General features: G+C 35.2%; 2 protein-coding genes across 2 annotated transcripts in view; one reads left to right on the top strand and one right to left on the bottom strand.

Annotated features, from left to right (window-relative positions):
* Positions 1 to 709: 709 nt before the first annotated feature.
* Positions 710 to 6,333, bottom strand: lic (dual specificity mitogen-activated protein kinase kinase lic). Its single transcript, XM_071588523.1, has 7 exons — positions 5,795 to 6,333; positions 5,669 to 5,723; positions 4,806 to 4,971; positions 4,457 to 4,693; positions 3,806 to 3,985; positions 3,078 to 3,298; positions 710 to 944 (listed from the first exon to the last, which is right to left on the bottom strand). The coding sequence occupies exons 1-7, from the start codon at positions 5,799 to 5,801 to the stop codon at positions 815 to 817; spliced, it is 996 nt and encodes a 331-aa protein (XP_071444624.1). The 5' UTR covers positions 5,802 to 6,333; the 3' UTR covers positions 710 to 814.
* Positions 6,334 to 9,861: 3,528 nt separating this feature from the next.
* Dgkepsilon (diacylglycerol kinase epsilon) overlaps positions 9,862 to 21,582 on the top strand; it is a 35,084-nt gene continuing 23,363 nt past the window's right edge. The window contains exons 1-6 of the mRNA XM_071588522.1: positions 9,862 to 10,264; positions 10,340 to 10,553; positions 10,621 to 10,792; positions 14,750 to 14,880; positions 16,579 to 16,723; positions 17,650 to 17,867. Coding sequence (XP_071444623.1) covers positions 10,371 to 10,553; positions 10,621 to 10,792; positions 14,750 to 14,880; positions 16,579 to 16,723; positions 17,650 to 17,867 — 849 coding nt within the window. The 5' untranslated portion in view covers positions 9,862 to 10,264; positions 10,340 to 10,370. The remainder of the gene's footprint in view (positions 10,265 to 10,339; positions 10,554 to 10,620; positions 10,793 to 14,749; positions 14,881 to 16,578; positions 16,724 to 17,649; positions 17,868 to 21,582) is intronic.

Here is a 21,582-nt window from a genome sequence, read left to right as displayed (position 1 = left end):
AGAAGACTAGGATTACCTTTCGGATCTTCCATTATCCCTCAATCCTTTTTTCATTGTTGAATGATGTAATATAAGAACATCATTTCCCCTGCTATCAGTTCTTTATTGTTTTATGAAAAACTAAACCTTTAAGCTTAGACAATGTGAAATTATCAGGCAAATGACAGCAGTTGGATAGAAAATTCTTTTCAGTATGGTAAAAGTACATCCAAGAGCCAGGAAATCCTACTTTTATATTCTACTTGACTTTTTGCACGCATTCCAAGACCTATGCAGTTGTACTGTACTGGTCTATATATTCATATCTATGGTGAACTATCTGAATTTGATATTTGAAGAATATGCACACAATAGAAGTAATGGGTTAACTCATAAGGGTTTCCATTTTATTTCAATGCTGTCAGTTGGTGAACATTATATAAGAGGAGGAATAATTATTTTACGATGTTCTTATCGTGTTTATACATTTTATTCATCAAACTTCAAAAAAATTGATGCTGATTAAGAAGATCGCATTCATGAACTTCTGCATTATTCAAAGAAATGAAATTTCTTTCCAAGCTTTCCCACGAGGTTAATTAACCTTCGACTATCATTGCCTTGTTGACAAATATTTAGCAAGTGCATCATTAACAATGAGCAGCATCCTCAGTTCCATCAATGACAAAAAATATGACAGAAGGAAAAAAAAGACATTTAAAGGAAAGTCTTTCTCATTGAAACATTTTTTTATTGTTACAGCAATTAGTAATTTAATCATCATAAAAAATTAGCACCATATTATGTCCAGGACTATCAAATTCATTATTCTAAATTAATCAGGCAAATCGAGGATCTCACTGACAAACTGAGACACATCCGTCTCTTTGTGTTTGTGAGCCACCACAAATGGATGATTTAATAATATGCTATAGTTAGGGCGAGCTTGGTAATCTTTCTGAAGGCTGAAAATAAAATAAAAGAATGCTCAAATTATTTAAATTTAAACAAAATATAAAATGAAATTTTAATCAAATAATAGGAACCTTAAGATTTTCTTGAAATAACCTTAAACTAACTTAGAAGCAAACATTTATAGATATAGTACTACTGCCATCTCATACATACACATCTAAACAGACAAATTTTATAGTCCAAAGGAAAAAATTTGAGCGTATTCTTAAGGGAATATGATTCAGCTAAGATATGCATGCCTTCCATGCATATAAAAAAGGAATTTCTCATGGTCCCAGGGATTCGCAGATCATACCATAAATAAAATGCTTACTGCAGACTTAGGTAAAGAATTTCTCTTCAAAAACTCTTCCTATTTGGGATTCACACTCATAATTTCTCTTTTCTGGCTTGCTGACTCATTTTGCCTGGGAATCTTGGATGAAGGGAAAATCTTACGTACACCCCCAAAGGAGATTAAGGTATCACAATAAGATTTCCTTACACATCAGTGAATAGCAACAAGCTGGTAGACTTTATCATTTCTAAACATATTCATACACAATTTCTATAAAACTTTGTCCTGTACTACCATCAAATTGGAATAGACTGATAAAACATAGCCACACAATCAGAAATTCAGATCAAGAATGTAGAATAAAAAAAAAGCATATTCAATGCTTAATTTTCATGAATTTGAGGATGTTCTGAAGCGCTGCAGGCATTGTTCACATTCAATATGTCATTTGAGGAATATTAGTGTGAGAAAAAGCTTCACAAGCTGGAGACAAAATGGTCAAACTTAAAAGGCTTTTAATGGATGGATTGTAGTACACGTAAATCATCAGGGGAAAGCTTCGCTTGGGAAAGATGGAAAAATTTTGCCCTTTGAAGCACAATTAACCTAGATCACTCCCCAAATGACATTTTTGAGGCAGATGAGATCAGTTTATTATTCCAAACAAGACTTTGGTATGCAAGACGCAAGATGATAATAACCACAAGGAGAAAATGAACTATGATGAGCTTCCTCTAGCTACATGAAGTTTAAAGCTTAATTAAGAAAAATGAAAGAATTTTAATGCTAAATTTCACTGTTTTTAGCACCACTGTACTATATATATTATGCCATTCTGGCAATATTATTAAAACAGGCTTTATGAAGTATAATGATATTTATTTAGTTGAAAATATGGTTAAGCTCCTGAAACTATTGGAATTCTATGTGCACACTGATTGACAAAGTGTCTTCAGTTTGATGAATGATGCAACAATGCAAAGTAATTCTTAACAGGATATAGTTGATAGGAATGGACACACTTCACGGCAGGGTTCAATTGTTTCATGGATTACATAACACCAGCCTGATCCCCAATCTTTATCAACCTGACTATGCCACTGATTCACCCATACATAATTTTTTAATTGTTGATAATGGCAAACTATTCCGTTTTCACAATAAAAATTCACAATTATTCTAACACAATCTTGAATTATGATTTATTAATAAGAAATCATTTCCTGTTTGACGCAAGTAGAATTGCTTAAAATTAAAAATAGGCAATATTTTCCACAAAATAAAATTTATTGATGCAACCGGTTTCAATGTAACTACATCATAATCATCCACCTGACGATGATGTAGTTACATTGAAACTGGTCGCATCAACAAAAATTTTATTTTGTGGAAAATATTGACAATTTTTAATTAATTATGATATTCCACCATATCATGCCTGAGCCTCTTTATCAGTAGAGTTGCATTGAGCGAATATCTAAATTTTATAAATTAAAAAAATGCCAAGATAAGAAACTTTCCACACATATCATCAAGCTATTCTATGAACTTGACACCATCCAGCATAGAGAGAAAAATACTCAGGCATGGGTTACAGCTAATGTGGCAGTGTTTTCCTCTGCAAGATTAACTTTATTTTCAAAAATACTCAGAAATATTAAGCTTCGATCTTATAAATTTTAAGACTTCTGCACAGATCCTAAAATTAACCAGGTTACTTAGTATACTAGGAATATCATAACTGGTGTTGTTTCAGGTTGTGACTGCATGATTATTTACAATTAACATTAATTGGATCAAAGCAACTGCTGAAAATTTTGGTCCATTGAATAAAAAACAAACTTACCACTGGGCAATAATATCTTTAAATTCTGGTGTGTAGTTTGAAGAGGCTGGTAAGCGTGGAGGGTCATCGTTGACTACTTGTTTGAGTTGCTCAAATGGGGTCCCCCATGGACTGTATGGGAACTGCCCAGTTGCCAACTCCACAAGGGATATTCCCAAAGACCAAACATCAGACCTGATGTCATACTGAGAAGGGTTCCCACTTGGGTCTATCCTTTCCGGCTGAAAGAAATAATGGTCAATTATGAACATACATGACTGGAATATCAAGCAGTAATAGCAAGTTATTAGGGAAGGACGACGACCAACAACTGAGGTCATTTGCACCATTAGGGAAAGGTGGGTAATTTGGTATAGGTAGGATGATCAGGGCATGGAGGAAGGGTAGAGAGAGAGACCCAGCAATGATATTGACCTACTCTAAACAATAGGTGCTATGGGGTCACACAATTTATCGTCCAATTTGACAGACGACATACTCCACTAGAATTACTTTCCACATAGCGTAATAAGTATGGGTTCAGAATTATTTGGAAGCTTCTGAACCAATATCACCTGCTCATTATCCAGCACTAACATTCCTTTGACAAGAAAACAAACAGCGCTAAGCCTAATTGAATGACATTTGACAAGTCATCAATTTTAAGTTTTCTACAAAATGTTATCATCTGCATTGAAAATAAACACAAATTTAGTCTACTAAAATATTCCCAAAGGAGATGTACTTACTGCCATATAGGGCTTGCAGCCAGCATCTGTAGTTTTAGCAAGTGAATTTACAAGATATCCAGAAATTCCAAAATCACACATTTTCACTTCTCCCTTTCTGTTGATTAAAATATTGGAGGGCTTTACATCTCGATGGATTACCCTTAAGGCAGAATACAAGTAATGCAAGGCATTGACAACCTGAAATTAAATTAAACTCTTAATAAATAGCTCATCCCTAAAATTGCAACTGACAATCAAGATCTGGTAAACAGGAGGATGTTCAATCTGTCTTCACCTTAACCAACTGATTATCAGTTTAATTATCCGACAAACATTTTGTTTTAGAGAAATGCCAGGTAATTTTACAGGGCCACGTACAAAAATAATGCCAGAGAAAATCACTGTCTCACAGCAAACAAAAGAAATCAACTACAACTAAGGCCAGTGATCACAAGAGTAGTAGTATATTTTGACGAGACTTCATGGCCAAAAAAAAATCAATTTTCCACTAATTTGGAATATCTACTTGTCAATCAATATATGAACAGTGAATTGCCTAATGTTACAGTTTTTAAATTCTCAAGTTGGAATACAGAACAACAAAAACACTTTCTGACTCCTTACTTAAAGACTTTTCAATGTACAAATAATAACATAAGTTGTACATACTGCATGAGTGATTTTTCCCAGAATATCTTCAGGTATCTGAAGGTTGTTCTTGTACACCTTAGCATAAAACTTGTCCAGGGATGTGTCCATCACTTCCATGCATATCCACACATCACCTTCCCGGAAAAGTGCACCATGGAATTGTACTGTGTAAGGGCAGTCAGAAGTCCTCATTGAGATGTCAAGATCCATCAGCAACCGCTTCTGCTCTTGTGTATTTACTGTTGCAGTTATCCTCTGCAAATTTAACATGAAGAGTAATCAAGGTCAAGTAGTTACAGAAGGTGACGATATTCCGGAAGGTGATACAAAAAGGGGTAGCCTCACACAATCAGTGAACTACACCCACCTTCACAGCCATAACTGCACCACTTGGGATATGGCGCATCTTCTCTACTACACCGTATGCCCCTCTTCCCAAGTCTCCAATTTTTTCCAAGTCATCTGCTTCAACTTCCACTGTCTGATCTCCAATTGTAATAGTTGTCCTTTTGTCAAGGTTCCGAGGAGGAACCCTAAAAAAAAATGGCAATTCCATTAGCAGTTTGCAGAGATGAATAAATACATCATGCAATTGTGTTTTTTTTTAGCTACTCAGATGAGTAAGTTTTGACTCTGAAATGGCATGGGGATTAGCGGAAGTTAACTTACACTAAAAAGGATACAAGATGACAGGCTTATCACAATTACACAAATATTCGAAATAGATTGTATTGAGGTATTTTGGTTGGTCATCTCGTAGCAATATTGTTTTATTAATAATTTTCTGACTAGCGATGCTATGAAGCGCTACTGGGCAAATAGCAGTTACAGTGAACACAGATTTTCTCGAGCTGTGTTCACAGTGATAAATATGGGCCGTACAGTGGAATTCTATTACTACAGATTAACTTAAATGTAATCTAAGCCCAGACTCGACTAACATCTTTAATTATTACAAAGTTAATGCCTATATTTAAAGGAAATTGCAGCTATTTTGAAGAAAACTTGCAATTTTAAGTCATCACTCGATAAATCTTCAAATCAACGCCATAATTAGTCTAACATCTGTTAAGGCAAATAATCAATGACACGATTTTCAATTACAAATATAATGCACTAAACGTGATAAATACGCAAACATAAACTTGAGAGATTAAATTCTTGATTCAAATGTGGTTATTTTCGATGCGACGATACATAATTAATTTTTCATTGAAATTCAATTCTTACACTGGGGGTACCTCAACAGGAACGATCACCTTCAGGTTCCTTTTGCCTCGACGTCCTAAAAGAAAGTAAACAGTCATTAGAGATTGCCAGAGGAGGTTAAATGGAAACCAAAAAAATCATATTTACCTGCCATTCCTATCAGTCAAGCTTATGCTCCTAAGCCTATCAAACCTATGGCCTCTAACAGCTTTGTAAAAATTATAACAGTAACTCGCATTCAAAGTCAAGTAATAAGGTGCATTTGTGTCATTCTGTTTTGCACCGCATTTAATGCATAAATTACCTTGTTACGCGATATACTGACGCAAAGGAAAAATTCCAAACATAAAAGAAAACAAGTAAAACTGAACCGACACTCGGTGAACTCTAATTCAATAATACCTATTCGATAAATCTTGTTGGAGGGAATCAATGAAAATCAACTATCAAACGAACTAAGAGAAAGAAAACCAACCTCATAACAAACAAACAAACTTTTGGCCTAAGCGGACGGCATACTTGATAAAATTATATAAATATACACTATATGTAATTGTTTTGTAATTTAAATTTAAAAGAAATATACACTTTCACTACCATAACAAGACAAAATTTCCAAAAGACCCTTCTCTGATTTAAACCCTAACAGAAACTGACCACAAATAACGATCAAATACCCTACAGAAAGATGAGACAGGGTCGATATATATCGATGTATATAATGTATATCGATTTGTTTGTTTCTACGATAGGGATCTCCGCAATTTTTCAAATGAAGCCACTCCGAAAGGAATAAGCTGTGCTTGATTTTACCAAAACCTACAAGGAAAAAGAAGAACTACTTCGAACCGCTGTCGACTTTACGATGGCTTCTTATTGTCAGTTCCCGCCTTTGTCATTTCAATTTCAAACGCGTAAACTGGCGCTATTATAAGAAAAAAATACCTGTTTTCGCGTTGACTGAAGGTTATAGAAGTAAAGATGAAGCCCAAAGCTGAAGTAAGTCTCATAGATATGCCAGATTTATGTAAATAATCGCTAATATGGTACGTTAGTTGGTATCTTTAGTTCATAGTCAGCTAAGTTAGCCTTTGAAAAAGTCACACAAAAATAAGACAAAACACGACAACAGAAGTATTACAAAAAATAATCAATGACAAATTAAAACTGGACCAATTAATTAAAAATGATTTTGACATAGAGGGATATAGGGAAATCCCATTTTGGTCATGAAATTATGGAAATTCCAGTGCTATTTATATTATCATGAATAATGTTAATAAATTGCAATAACTTATAATTAAACCTTACCTAGAAAAGACTCTCCTATCACTTTAACTTTAAACAATATATTAGTTCATTCCAGTTGAATAATGATAGAAGACATAATTTTCTTTCAGGAATGGGCTGGTGTGCTCTATTATATTGACATTTTATAAATTCAATGGTGACATTTTTGTAATGCATCATTTCCCGAACTAATAACTTCCTTTAATTTTGGTTTTGGGGAAATACCCCATTGAATATGAAATGTCATACCAACGTTGCATAATGTTTGCAAAGGGTATATTGTACTCTGAATCCCTTGGAAGTGTTTTGGCATCCTAATTAAGCTGCTAATGCCCTAGAATGAAACAAAAATGTATATGAATATAAATAAGCCGGAGGATAAACTTGGTAATGATGATTTTAATTAACTTTTTCATTCTCTGAAGCAATTAATTTACTACCAGCAGAATGCTATTAAAACATGATTTTATAATATCTTGTTGAACCCAATCATTAGGAAATGTGAATTTTGGCTTTATTAGGAGCTTGCTGACAAATCCGATTTTATAAATAATAAAAATGCTTATTAGTGAATGTGAATGTAGCAATCATATTAACACCTTCTGCCACTTATTGAGCTATAGTTTTGATCATAAGCAGTGGTACTAAAACTTTTAGCCTTAACAAAGAGGTTTGACTTAATCTTAAGTTTAACGATACATTATAAAACCTGGCCTTAGTGTTTCTAATAGGCTGTAGAATGATTCAGGTTGCAATTTAAACATTGCTGTAATCACACAATGTGTTGCTAATGATTTAGCAAGTTCAGAAAACTTGTTCAGACTGAAAATGTTGTAGAAAATGGGGTCTAAAATGAATCTGTATATGAATAGAATAGTTTATGGCATCACGTTGTGGAAGCGATTTTATATCGGAAGAAAAATACTTTTAAAATTTAAATACCTGTGGAAGAAAAATAACTGTATTCTTCCACTTGTATTTTATTGTGCACAACCTAGATTTTGACTTACAAAGGCATCATCAGGTGAATTACACAGGACACACAGCTTTATATACTAGACAGGGGAGTTGGAAGGGGGGAGGTGCTGGTAAAGTGCAAGGAAATGAAAGAGAAATGAAACTGATGTGTATGGAGGGGGAGAGGGTGGTTGGGTATGGCATCAGGGGGGAAGAGGGGCTGTGGAACAGGGGGAGTGGGAAGAATACATCAGGTCATAAACCAATATACCCTTATAATGACTGTTCTTGAAAATTTCCAAGGATTAAGTTCTTTCCCCATTGTGAATCTAATGTTTTCATCAAAGGAATTATGATATACCAAGAAACTGTTGTGTTGTCTTTGTGAACTTGCCCATACCCAAAATGAGTACATTAACTTTTTCGACATTACTATCACAAAAAATAATTGGCAACTGGACTTTTCTATTATCAAGAAATATTCTTGCACAGATCACATCATATACTTCATGTCAAGAAATCGTTTCCCCAAAAATTAGTGGCGTTCAACTCAATGGTCCACCGTTTCACTTATATTCCCTTGTCCCCACAAAATACCCAAAAAAAACTGCTAATAATAAAAATGATAAAAAACGAAATGAAAACAATGGTTTCTGTTCCCAATGAGTTAAAAAATTGTGTTAGAAAAAACAGCAGTCTCATCCATTTTCAAATCCAACCCCAAGAAGACACATCAAAATGGAAAAAAATTCTCTTTCTGGGGATTTTATCTTGTAAAGTGACCAGAACTTTTCCAGAGAGATTAGAATAAAACCAGCCATCTATAATAAAGGTAACTAAGGGAACCTTTTATCTAACAGCAAGGAATTTTTTATCTGACAGCAACAGCATTTATATTATGGAAAAGAGTGGAGTGTATAAATTGTGTTGTGAATGCTCGGCTATTTACATAGGACAAACCGGGTGGAGATTCCATGAATGTGTGAAAGAACATTATGCCTCTTTCAAAAACAGAAATCCTACTTCCTATTTTGCCAAGCATCTAATGGACAATAACCACACAAGTGAATTTGTTCCTGAGATTTTACATTTGAAGGAGAAAGGTTTAAGATTAGATGCTTAGGAACATTTGGAAATTTTCAAGAACTGTCATTATAGTAAGGGTATATTGGTAAATGATTTAATGTATTCCTCTCACTCCCCCCTCCTGGACCTCCCTCTTTTCCTTAGCCCCTCTCCCCCCTGACACCATACCCAACCACCCTCCCCTCCTCCCCCCCATGCACACACACCAGTTTCCCTTCTCTCTCCACACCTCCCACTTTACCAGCACCTTCCCCCTTCTCTTCTCTGTCTAGTATATATCCTCTGTACTTCACCTGGTGATGACTTTGTGAGTCGAAATCTAGGTCGTGCGTAATAAAATATATGTGGAAAAACAAAGTAGTTTCTTTCCCAATAGGAATCTTTTCATCTTCTGAAACAATTTAGCATGTGTGGGATATTTTTTAGGTATCAAGACAATTTATCTCGGGTCTTAAACAACACAGGGTAGAGAGAAAAGCAAAAAATCAAAGATTACTCTCCAGATACCTTTTATTGTCCAATTTAAATAAAAATCCATTGAAATGTTTAATTTATTTACTGCACATTCATTACTGTAATTATTCAGATATTTATATGCCACTCCATTTAGCGTCTTTATTGCGTAATTTTCCACTGCAGTATTGATATAATCGAAAATTCCTAATATTAAAAATAAAAGCTCATGTATATTTTATGTACGAAATCAAAATACGAAAATCCGGCGGTTATTGCACAGTGTCATCTCTATAGATATATTTGGTACTATCTGGGCTAACATTGATTTGCAGCGCCTCTACAAACGAAATTGTAGAGGTTAATGGTTTAATGCACTTACTACTTGAACCGTCTACTGCTTGTATCGTCTGCACATGTCAGATGGATACGGCTTTGGGCGAATTCGAGTATGCGATGATATATTTTTCTATTGCGAACCAATTTGCTATGAATGTGTTAAATTTTAAGAGCATAAACGCGGCAAAATTTGACAACGTATTTTCATAAGTATCTTAAAAGCGCCCAAGTCAAATGTGCTGCACGAAGTTCTGGTTATGATTTTATTCCTGAAGTTGACTCCTCCGTTGCTCTCATGGACCAAAAAATTACTTAATTTCGGTATAAACACGATGACACCACTGTCAGAATTAAAAATATGTTAGATATGATATTTAATTCCCCGTGAATCCTGTGATTCTGGTACTATGTTTTCTAAATGTGATTTCGTTCAATCATTGCGTTGTCTTGTCATTAGCTGTCAACCGATAGTTTCCACTTTGTCGAATTAAGGTATATACTTTCATTTAACGACTTAATAATTAAATTATCGTATTATTTACATCCATATAACCTTTTATTTTCAAGTGTGCTAGTTGTCAGGATAATTTAAGCCGAAATGTGGCCGCTGTTATTATTTTGGGATGACCGAACACTTTCCGTGTTTATCACTATTTCCGTCACAATTTTAATTTTTCTCGGGGCCAGTGCGGTAGTTAAACACTTCATTAAAGATTCTTATGTTCCAATACGAGATTTATCAAAGACACACAGTTGGTGTTTCTCAAGCTTGTTTTCCAAGGTATGTGGCAGATATGATACTTTGTTTGATGACGATGTTTTACTGTTGTACTAACATATTGTGGCAGCCTTCTTATTGCAGTGTATGCGAGTCCCTAATAATGACGGGAGAAGGAGCATACTGTGATTGCTGCGGTGTATATGCTGATACCACTTGTATCAAAAATGCCAACAAGCTTCTGAAATGTAAAACAATCAGTTGCAGTGACAAGGTTCCCATGAAGCACCACTGGATAAAGGGTAACCATACATTAAATAAAATACAGTTATCGCTTTTTTGAATGTTCACCTCGGGCTTCTCTTTAGGGTGTACAAATTGGTTTTTTGTAAGTTTTAATCTTCTGAATAAGCAGAAAGTCAGACATGAAACCATGACTTAATATTCAATGCAATAACAATCAATAACAAGATATGACGAGTGTCTCAGTAACAATAAACTTATTTAAAAAGAAGTAATTAGGTATGAGTATTTGGATAGCAAGAACTTCTTTCTGAGAACATTGTATATTTGTGTGTGAGTAGAGGACACTGTAGAGTCAAAAAAGAGGGTAATTTTAGTTTTCTCCAGTATTATATTCACATCAAAAAAAGATCCAGAGCCATGGTATCTTTTATCAGTTAAGCGAAATGAATTAGTGAAGAACAAACCTGACGAAAACACGAACAAATAATCACACTTCATGTATGACTGGTTTAAGGTTCCGGTGATCTAACTTTTGAACTCACGTTAGAATTTGTTTATAAAGTTTATGCGCTCTTGTGTAAATCAGGAGATTTGTGTTTGAATCCTATTCAAGGTGATGATTTTTACCTAGTGAAATTCTAGCATTTCTGTGCACATCATTGAGCGATTCCATAAGGTCAGCATTTGTGACATTCTCCTCAATTTCTTTGAATCTACGTAAGAGTCTCAGGTCTAGCTTCTTGTCCTCATTTATCTGTGGCAGCATTCTTCTGTGCCCTTTTCATGTGCTCAGCATAACTCTCATATTTCCCTATTTTCAATAATTTTGCTGTCATGCCATCATGAATTATCAGTTCTTTATCATCCTATTTTCGATATATTTTCTATAAGAGTCTCTGAAATAGGAAGGGTTATGGCTAAATTCTAACAGTTTTCCCATAGCTGTTTCATCTTCCACTATCATCATGCTGGCTTCATTTTGGAACATAATGTACTCACATTTCATAATAGTTGATGCTTTTATGTCGTCCCATGCTTTCACCAGTCAGTAAATAGTATCCAGTATGGTTTATTATTTTTTTAAGCACTCACAGGGAGACTTATAGCATACCTTAGATCAAGGGGCTGGAAAATTGAAGTGATATTAAGAAGCAAAAGAAGTGTCCTGATGTCGCCAAAAATTTATTCACTATAATTTGTGTCGATTGGAGATATGTGATAAATTATATTAGCTTTGTGTGGAAACTTTCTCATTCAGAAATTTTATTTTAGTGGGAGCAAAGTGAATTTCACATGCCATCGGGCTTAGTATTGGGTGAACTCTACTATCACCAACCAAACAGACCTTTGGGTTGATTACTGTGTTTATGGTTGATATTATTTTTAGTGGTCAAAATGGTAGGAACATAAGAAGCAGAATTGCATAAGGTGAAGAAGCTTTCAGTAGGAGGAGGAATTGATGACAGGGTTGAGTAAGAATGTTAAGGAAAGGCTCATGAAAACTTTTATATAGACTGTGATTTTGTGCAGTGATGAAATATGGTCATTGAGGCAAGATGATAGATTGGAGGCTTTTGAAATGTTGGTGTGGAGAAGATTGGAAAAGTTGAAATGAACATAAAGGAAAACAAATGTAGTGCTAAGTATGGTAGTGGATGAGAGGGTATTTCTGGGAGAAATCCAAAGGATGCAGGAAAGATAAATGCAGAGCTATTTGATTGGCAATGGGATGTTGAAGACTGTAATAGAGGGAAGAATGTTAGCCCAAAGAGGGAGGGGCAGGAATAGGATAGGGATGTTGGACGGGATGAAGGGAGGAAGTATACATAGATGAAGAGGGGCTTATTGTAGTTTTAGAGGTCAGTTGGTGGTTTGTGGGAAAGGCAAGGGAATTGTCATTTGTACCTTTGTGTAGTCTGTGTCCATCCAAAACCTACCTTAACTGGTAGATTACCATTAATGATGATAATAGTGCTTTAGTGAATCCCTGAGCAAATCTTTGAATTCTGATGTTTTGTTTCTTAAGTTAAACTGGCTTGGTGTTGATATGGCAAAAGTTATTTTTATTCAATGTTGGTACTCAAGTATCTGAATACGTAAAGCTGCATCTCAGATAATACAAAACCTTCGTGGTCAGTCTGGACTCAGATACATGGTTCTAATGAATTTGAAATAAAGAGTTCAACACACACTCTATCATTTAGGCAGTATACAATCCATCACAAGGCAGACATAATCAAATGGCTTGCTTTTGGAGGTTTGGCTTTTCACTTAGTACACAGACATGCTTGATGACTAGGATAAATGTTTTATTGAGCTGTATTTGAAACGTGTATTGAACACACAAGTCCAAGACATCTACTGGAAATTCTCAATTATTAAGCCCATCAGCTGAAGCACACATTTCATGGTTATGTGCTAATTGATCATCAGATACTTTGAAATATGCCATGTGTGATTGTGTTCTAAGGGTATTGCCCTGGTATGTGGCCTGAAACCTAATGACATGGGCATACCGTGCATCGGCAGTAGATTCAGCCTTGTTAATCTCATAATTTGAGGCAATGCTTAATCGTTGTCTACAAATCCCTCCTTTACATTTGTGATTTGGTGCAGCCCAAAGTTCTGCTTTTGAGGTTTCATAGTATGGTTTTTTGGTTTGATTATTAACAAACTAATGGTGTATTGTCCTTAAACTCTAATCCTATTTGACCTCAAAAGTGCATGCTATAAAATTGTTATTGTTTCAGTTTATTTCGGTAATTTTTTTTGAATAGGTACATAATCAGAGGGCTTGAAATGTAAATATTATTAACGAGTAGATGTTTGTTTATTCTCTTACTATGGTTTCGAATGCTGTGATCTCACAAGAAAAGGGAATGATGACATTGAATCCATGGCGAGGGATGATATAATTCATGAAAAATAAAGAATTTCATCAATGGTTTGTGTTGGTTCCCTCATGGAGAAATTCCACCGGGGTACTCAAGTGCTTCAAGTGTGTACTCTTTCATTATGTTTAGATTTTGAAAAGGTTCATCTCAGTTCATTAGTATAATAATAATAATACTTGATTCATTTTGAAAAATGGTACGACCATATTAAATGTCGTCAATATAAATATTATTTAACACATAAACATAGGTTCTTAAATGCGATGAAGATTGTCACAAAAGAATTCATTAAATGAGGAAAGGGGGTGAGCAAGTAACCAGGTATACACCCTATTCTTGAAACTCTGGATACCATCAGATTTCATCTGAGTAGGCAGATAGTTATACAGTCGTATGTTCATATTATGAAATGTGTTGTAAGTTGATGACAATCTACAATAAGTAGTATTTAGATTTGATTTACCTCTTGTGGAGTAGTTATGGATATTAGATCTTAATTGGTAAGTTTCTCTATTAACTTTCACATGAATTGGAGCCTTAAAGATATATAAACTAAATACAGTCATGGTTCCGTACCGAATAAAAAAATGTTTCACATGGAAGAAGAAGAAATGTTTCACATGGAAGAAAAAATGTTTCACAAAAAGGAATCACATGGGGGATTATTAGCAAGAGAGCGAATAGCTCTCTTTTGTAGTGGCAAAATTTGTTTAACATGTGAGGAATGACCCCATAACTCAACACCATAATTCAAATGACATTGAAAGAAGGCATGGTAAAGTGTTGAACGATACTCATTGGGAATGAGAAAGTTGAGATTTGCAATGTAGCTGAGTATAGCAATGTATGATGTATATATTTGAGTTGTTTTCTCACATTCGTTTTTATCTTTAACCTATTTTCTTTCAGAGCATTCATGATGTTATCCAATTAAAATTTAGCCCCCAAAATTTTCCAATGTCCGCTTTCTTAATGCTTAATTGGTGATGATAAAAGTGATTATATATAACACTTGTAACTTTTCATTTTTATTTAAACTGAAGGTTGCTTTACATGCATCCGCAAATCATTTTACTTCTGGTCCCTATACATTGTTACGGTGTTGGTTTTCCTGTTTAGGGAACTTGCCATTGGCATCTGTGTGTGAGGTTTGTGAAGACGAGTGTGGTGTAGAACCTGGGCTGGTGGACTACCAGTGTTGTTGGTGCCAGAGAACAATCCATACGACATGTCGAAAAAAATTCACTGAGGTTTGGTCAATTGCATTTGTATAATTGCATACATACTTTTTCATGTTTCAATTCTTTCTGCATTTTAATGTCAGTAATGGGACTGTACTTGCATTTATTTATTGCACACCAGTAATAAGTGGCAAGACCTTTTCTTATTCTATTCTTATCCAATCCTCTGTATCTTATTATAATCAATTCTTAATGCGCTAGTGGGTGGTGGCCTGTTTTTCTCTTCTAGATTATGTGCTTGTACCATTTCATTTTAATTTTATTTTGCATGATGGTGCACTCTTGTATGCAAAATATTTTTGAGAATTAATGTGGCTCCTCTATCACAACAGTAATAACTTTACTCTTTCAGTGTATGCTTCTTTGCAACACCGTGGAACTTCCTTAGGATATTTTCTTTGTGTTATAGATTTTCTTAATTTCAGCTACCTACTTGTACAAATTAGGAAATAGTAGTACTGCTTCTATTCTTAGAAGATATTGCTAATGTCCATGATCTACCTTTTATTCCATCAAAGGGAGTAGAACCCTAATATTGGACCTCTCCACCTATACCAAGTTGCTCTTGTATTATCCCTAATGGTTCAAATGGCATCAGCTGATAGTTGCCTCCTCTCTTGACCACTGCAACTATAGATTCTGATAAGGGCTTGATCTCTGGCAGTGGTCAGTGTGGAAATATTGTCGATTGTTGAGTGGAATGTTCGATTTGGGGGATGGGGAGCTTGATGGGGTGTTTTAGAGGGAGGGAGCTGGAAGAGTAGAGTGGGGGAGGGCACAATTGGAGAGAAGTGTCCATTCGTGTTTCACATCCTGACTTGTGTGTTTTACTCATTAATTCCAAGGCTAAATCAAATAGTTTGCTGTTGATAATACCAGACTTGTCGTTCAAGATTCTGCTTGCTGCATGTTTATAATTGGGCTTACGTGAATGACAAGTTTGGAAATATTCAATCTGTTTTCATAACCATTAGACACTTCTCTTTCTACGCTCCCCCTTTCCCAGTCTCCTCCACACCCTCACCCCCTTTCCCACCTCCCTCTTTCCCCATCATCCTATTTACCTGCCCCTTTATTCCATCGCCCAAATTGATGTGTTCACGTTGCAATACACAGTGATTCAGCACTGACCTCTATCCACAGTCAAACCTTTTCACATTGCTCCCTATTGATGGCCATATTTGATACAAGAAATATTGATATCAGAGTATTCCTTTTCTTTGCTGGTAATGATTTTAAGATTTTGCACATTCCAATACTTGCTAGGTAACAGTTCTGAATATCTTCTTCATTTATCAGCTCTTTTTGCTGGATAAACCCTATCCTCACCTGTCAAACAAACCTATGGTTTGAAGACTGTTTTTTTGGTCTAATATGAACTTATTTACGCTTGAATAAATATCCAAAGAATTTTCAATGCAATTGGGTAATGAGCAGTTCACTCTTGATTAAAACTATTGGGGTTGTTAACTTTGTATATACCTGTGTATTTAATGCTAGAGCAGTATGTTAATTGGGATCAAACCATGTATGTACTAAATATGCTGAGAATTGTGTTAGTGGGAATGTATCATCTGATTAATTCATATTGATAATGAGTCTTTTTTTTCATTAATAGATAGCAAGCATTAAACATTATATTTTAACAGACTAGCTAATGGTGCACGAATGTATATTTTTGAATTTTAAAAATTATTCCTCCTATAGGTATGTGATTATGGTCCCTATCGCTGCTTTATCGTTCCACCAACTTCAATGTCCACAAGAAGAGGTCGCAGGATGACTAGAAGACTTACTCTGCAGGAAGTGAAACCTCCGACATGGCCTGACTGGTCTCCATTAATTGTTTTGGGTAAGAGTCATTAGATGCTGTAACATTGATTTTGGTAATAAGTTGTAAAAGTTTGTTTTAGTTGAATTATTTAATCTGAAAACAGTGCCTAAAGATTTGTATTGGAGAAATAAAAAATATACACAATGAGTGTTTCAAATTATAAACAAAGCATCATCACATAACGAAGCATTTCAGTATAAAAACAAGGGGGAGTGGAGAGAGTAAAAGACAAGAATTCAGGGAATGGATGGTCGAATAAGATTTATATTAGGAATGAAAAGAGAGATGTGGGGTTTGTGAAAAGGATCAAAATCGGGTATATGTTTTAAAATAGCATTAACAGACTAATGGAAGTATGAAGATGGATGAATGATTTATTATTGAAAGGTAAGGGTTGATAGAATGAAATTTTTCAGTTTGCGTTCTGGATGAAGGCATTCGGAAAGGGAAAGAAATTCTGGGGACCTATAATTACCATTGACTGTTTTCATGATAAAATTTATAATTTTGGGCAGGGTGATCAGTTATGGAAGTAATATCAAGGGAAGATGTGATTTCATTGAGTGAGAAGTCACAGAAAAGTAAATGACTGTTTTGAATTGAGTAATTTAGTCCTTTGTCAAGAGTCATCCACTCTTGGCTTTGAATCATTGTTTCTTTAATTTCCTTGATAATTTGATAACATATTTATGCTGATTTTCATTTTCGAAATCTCAAGAATGCTACCTTGTGATGTAAAGAAATGCAAACAGATTTCACGCAAAGTAGTGATCAGAAAGGAAGCCTTGATTGTTTTTTTGTAGTGGAACCAGGACCTTAGTTTCACTTTGATTAATATTTTCCATCAGCCTTTCCCTCTCGCTTGTTCATTCTTTTGTCATGCTGTGAGCAACACTTGTTGACAGGGTTTCTATGTTTATTTTCATAATTTTTCTTTATTTCAGCCAACAGGAAATCGGGGAACAATGATGGTGAGAGAATAATGTCTCTGTTCCGGAGATTTCTTAACCCGGCACAAGTGGTGGACCTTTGCGGTTGCTCCCCAGTGGCTGCGCTACAGTGGTGTGCTCTTCTGGGCTCTGTCAAAGCACAAGTTTTGGTTGCTGGAGGTGATGGGACAGTTGGTTGGGTGCTGAATGCAATTGATTCTCTCAAGTTGAAGGTAAATTGACACTGTTGTTTGGGTCTGTTCTAGATACACTTTGGCTGTCCAGGAAGCTACAATTTGGTCAAATAATAGATTTTTTTATCTGAACTTTTATTTTGTTTAATGCATGTTATGTGCTGCTTTATTTGTTAAAATGTTTTTAAATGCATGTCAGCAATCTTTTCAGTCACTTGTTTGAACTACAACAATTGAACAAGTGTGAATGCCATGGATATTTAATTTGTGTTTCAATTAAGATTAGTCACTTAAAATGGAAGAGAATATTATATGCCTGGGAGATGTGGTAGTCCTGAGGGGTAGAGTGCTGGGCTAATGGCCGGAGGACCTGGATATAATTCTGGTGGTAGTAGTTTGGGTTCTTAGGGTGCTTAAACAACTGTGGTCATTTTGCGCCACTGTGAAAATGTTTAGAACCTCAATCCAATTTCAATAAATAAATAAATATATAAATAAATAAATGCATGAATTTTTAGAAACAAAATAATAAAAAAAATGAAGAAGCCGCTACTAAAGTTGCCCCATCAGGCCAGTTTCCCTTAAAAATTTTTAAACTCTATTTAAAGAGTTGGGGTCATCACCTAAAATATTGCTTAAATTACCCCTCATTTTAAAACAGTCTCTTCTCCCTTTCGATATTTTTTGCACTGTGTCACCGTCAGGGGCAGGTCACAAACATTGCAGTGAGGTTGCACTTTTTCCTCTGTGAAGAGGTATGAGTGTGTGAGGGCAGAGTGTCTTATCCTCAAACTTCAGTGCTTCAGGATTGGTTGTCTGTTTCGCGGTGGATCTTCGATGCTTCGGCCCACCAAAACCCTTACTTCTCCGACTTCCCTACACCGACCCCCACCTTGGCACTCGCCACCGGAGCGAGAACATGATGGAAGCAGGTTGACCGGGAGTGGCTAGCTCCCGGCCTCCCATTTACTCAAAATGCGGGGCCCAAGAGGGGTATTGCTCCAAACAGGGCACCTGAAACTCTGCTGGGAGGCAGAAAGCTCACCCCCTAGTATCCCCTTCTCTCCCTTACGGGTCTCCAGGCACGGCAAACACCTGGGCAGATTGCAGGCCAGATGGTATGGCCGCACACAGACAGTGGATCCACACCACTCTCCAAACGCATCCCTTGCTGGCTGGGGTTTTGTTTTTGGGGCTTCCTCCCCACCTTTTTAGTCACCTCTTACGACAAGCAAGAATACTGCAGGATTATTCTTTATCCCCCCACCTGTAGGGGTAGTTTAATCCTGGGTGATGCCTCTGGGCACCCTTAGCTTCTCCCAAACTATTTGCTTTTTTATGGGTCCCAGATCTTCCTGGGAAGCCACAGCCAGCACATGGAATAAGGAACTGGCCACCATTATTAGCCTGTTGATGTGTAAATTTCACATGTAGTATAGGACTTATTATTGCTTGACTCCTACCAGCACCTATCAAACCAACCCTTGCATTGATAACTTTTTTATTAGATTATTCTTGATTAGTCATAATCAGGGTAGCTTGTATTATCAGGGTATCGCATAAAGGTGGAATATTGTTTATCATTTTGTTCACTCATAATCGCAGTACAAGAAATTCTCTGAAGCTTGGGGCTTATTATGCAACAATTTCAATTTGTTAAACATTTCACTGAGATACCGATGAAGATGAATGAGTTTTACACTTTGAAATTGTTGCATTCTAATGTGCATTGGCAGATGACTCATTTAAAAGTTGCTGTTGTGGCATCTCCCTCAGTTTCTTAGAACTTTGGGCTTAGTACTGTTCTTGGGTGTCCAAGGCACAGTACTCTTTTAAGTGTATGGTTACCAAAATATCTTAAATATTACCTTTCCAAACAGTGTAAATTCTCATACTATATTGTGAACTAAACCTGACTCATAGATATCAGTAAAGGCTTTTTTCTCAATTCAATAGTTCAGTGATGCAGATTTCAGTGATTTCACTTGACTAAACCTGCTGTTCATTATTTTCAACTTTGCATTTTGTTTTTAATTTTTGACAATATCTGTTTTAGTGTTTAAATATATGATGATGAACAAAATTATGCCAATTGTATGCAGGTGTCTATTTACTGTGTTTGTTGCTCATTGTGATGAATGAATGCTTATTACCGACTCTAAGATTACATAAATGTGCATTATCGTATCAATTATGAATAATTGAACTTTGAACAGTTGAATTTCGAATTTAATATGTTCTACATGAATTAGGTGTATCATCATAATGTATATTTATCACTAGTTGATTTCATACGATTATAAATCTTACCCTACAATTTAAAAACACAATACAATGTGTACCTATTTACATTATTATACACATTTTACTTGAATACCAAGTCATTACTGTCAGCCTCAAGGAATTAATTGACAATGTACAAGGCTTTTTTGATAGTCAATAATGCAGTTTGATTTTTAATAATAATAATAATAATAATCTTTATTTGCCCAGAAGACACTGACACAGTGTAATAGATACATCATATAAGTGCATAGGACACGCCATATGTACATATAGATGTTAAACAATGATGAAATTCAGAAAAGCATGACACAATAATAAATTTTTTGCATAAAATATATTCCATATTCAGTATGGTTATTTTTTCTCCATGAATTCCATTACAGAATAAAACTGTTCTTTCCTTAAAAATGATATTAATTTCTTTTTGAACAGGACTGGATCCTTTACGTACTTAAAATCGTAAGGGAGCCTGTTCAGTGCAAGGAGGCCCATTGATTTAGGCCCCAGGGATGTATTTAAAGTCCTGCAATAAGTTTGATGCAGGTCTCTGCAGGCTCTGGTTTGGTGGCAATGAACGTTGTCATTTGTCATATAATTGGATATATTACTTTTAGCGAAAATGCATACGACATAAATGTAAATACATGGAACAGTCAGAATATTTAACCTTTTGAAGAAGGAAAGACAAGGTGCATTGTAGGGAGCATTGCATATTAATCGTATTAAACATTTTTGAGCTTTAAAAATTGAATCAGAATGAGGGGAAGAACCCCAGAACAGAATACTATAATAATAATATAATAATATTTAATATTTTTATTCATCCAAGAGACACTGTGCATAGTAGCTCTAGCAAGTGTATAGGACATGTCATGGTTTACAAAAAATAGAAAGTATTACAAGAAACAAGTGTTACAAGGATAAAAGGAAGGAATGAACATTTATGAATTAGGTCTCAGGTATTCTTTGATGCTGTAAAAACACTTATCAAAGAGGTATTCTCGGACCATTTTCTTGAATACTGGTTCACGCTCTTCTTTTTTAATACATATAGGTAGGTTATTATATAATTTTATACACATTGATTTAGGACCATTTGCAGCCATGGTTAAGTTTGTTGATTTTACATGCAGGTTGTTGCATTGTCTTGTATTGTACAGGTGAATGCTATTGTTCGTTTCAAAATCTGCACTATAATTTTTAACAAGCATTATAGATTGATAGATATATACACAGGGAGCAGTTAACAATTTTAACTTTCTAAAGAGAGGTCGACAGTGTGCATAATAATTTTCATTGCACATAATTCTCACCATCTTTTTCTGTATCTTTAGAACACTGAGAAGGTGAGAGGGCAGTCCCCACAATACAATTCCAAGATAATTAAAGATATAGATAATTAAAGAATAAAATTCTCCGTAATAAATTGAAAGTAAGATATCAAGGCTTACAGATTTCCTAATACTTC

The sequence above is a fragment of the Hetaerina americana genome, unplaced genomic scaffold, assembly GCF_022747635.1.
Source record: "Hetaerina americana unplaced genomic scaffold, ioHetAmer1.1.p SCAF_3, whole genome shotgun sequence".
NCBI lineage: Eukaryota > Metazoa > Arthropoda > Insecta > Odonata > Calopterygidae > Hetaerina > Hetaerina americana.
Note: the sequence above shows the minus strand (reverse complement) of the source record. Positions and strands in the feature narration are given on the sequence as shown.

Excerpts from the sequence above, each read along its gene's own strand:
- lic (XM_071588523.1), bottom strand. Across the intron at positions 4,972-5,668 it reads CCTGTTGAGGTACCCCCAGT|GGTTCCTCCTCGGAACCTTG; the intron begins GTAAGAATTGAA and ends ATTTTTTTTTAG. Across the intron at positions 3,986-4,456 it reads TGGGAAAAATCACTCATGCA|GTTGTCAATGCCTTGCATTA; the intron begins GTATGTACAACT and ends ATTTAATTTCAG.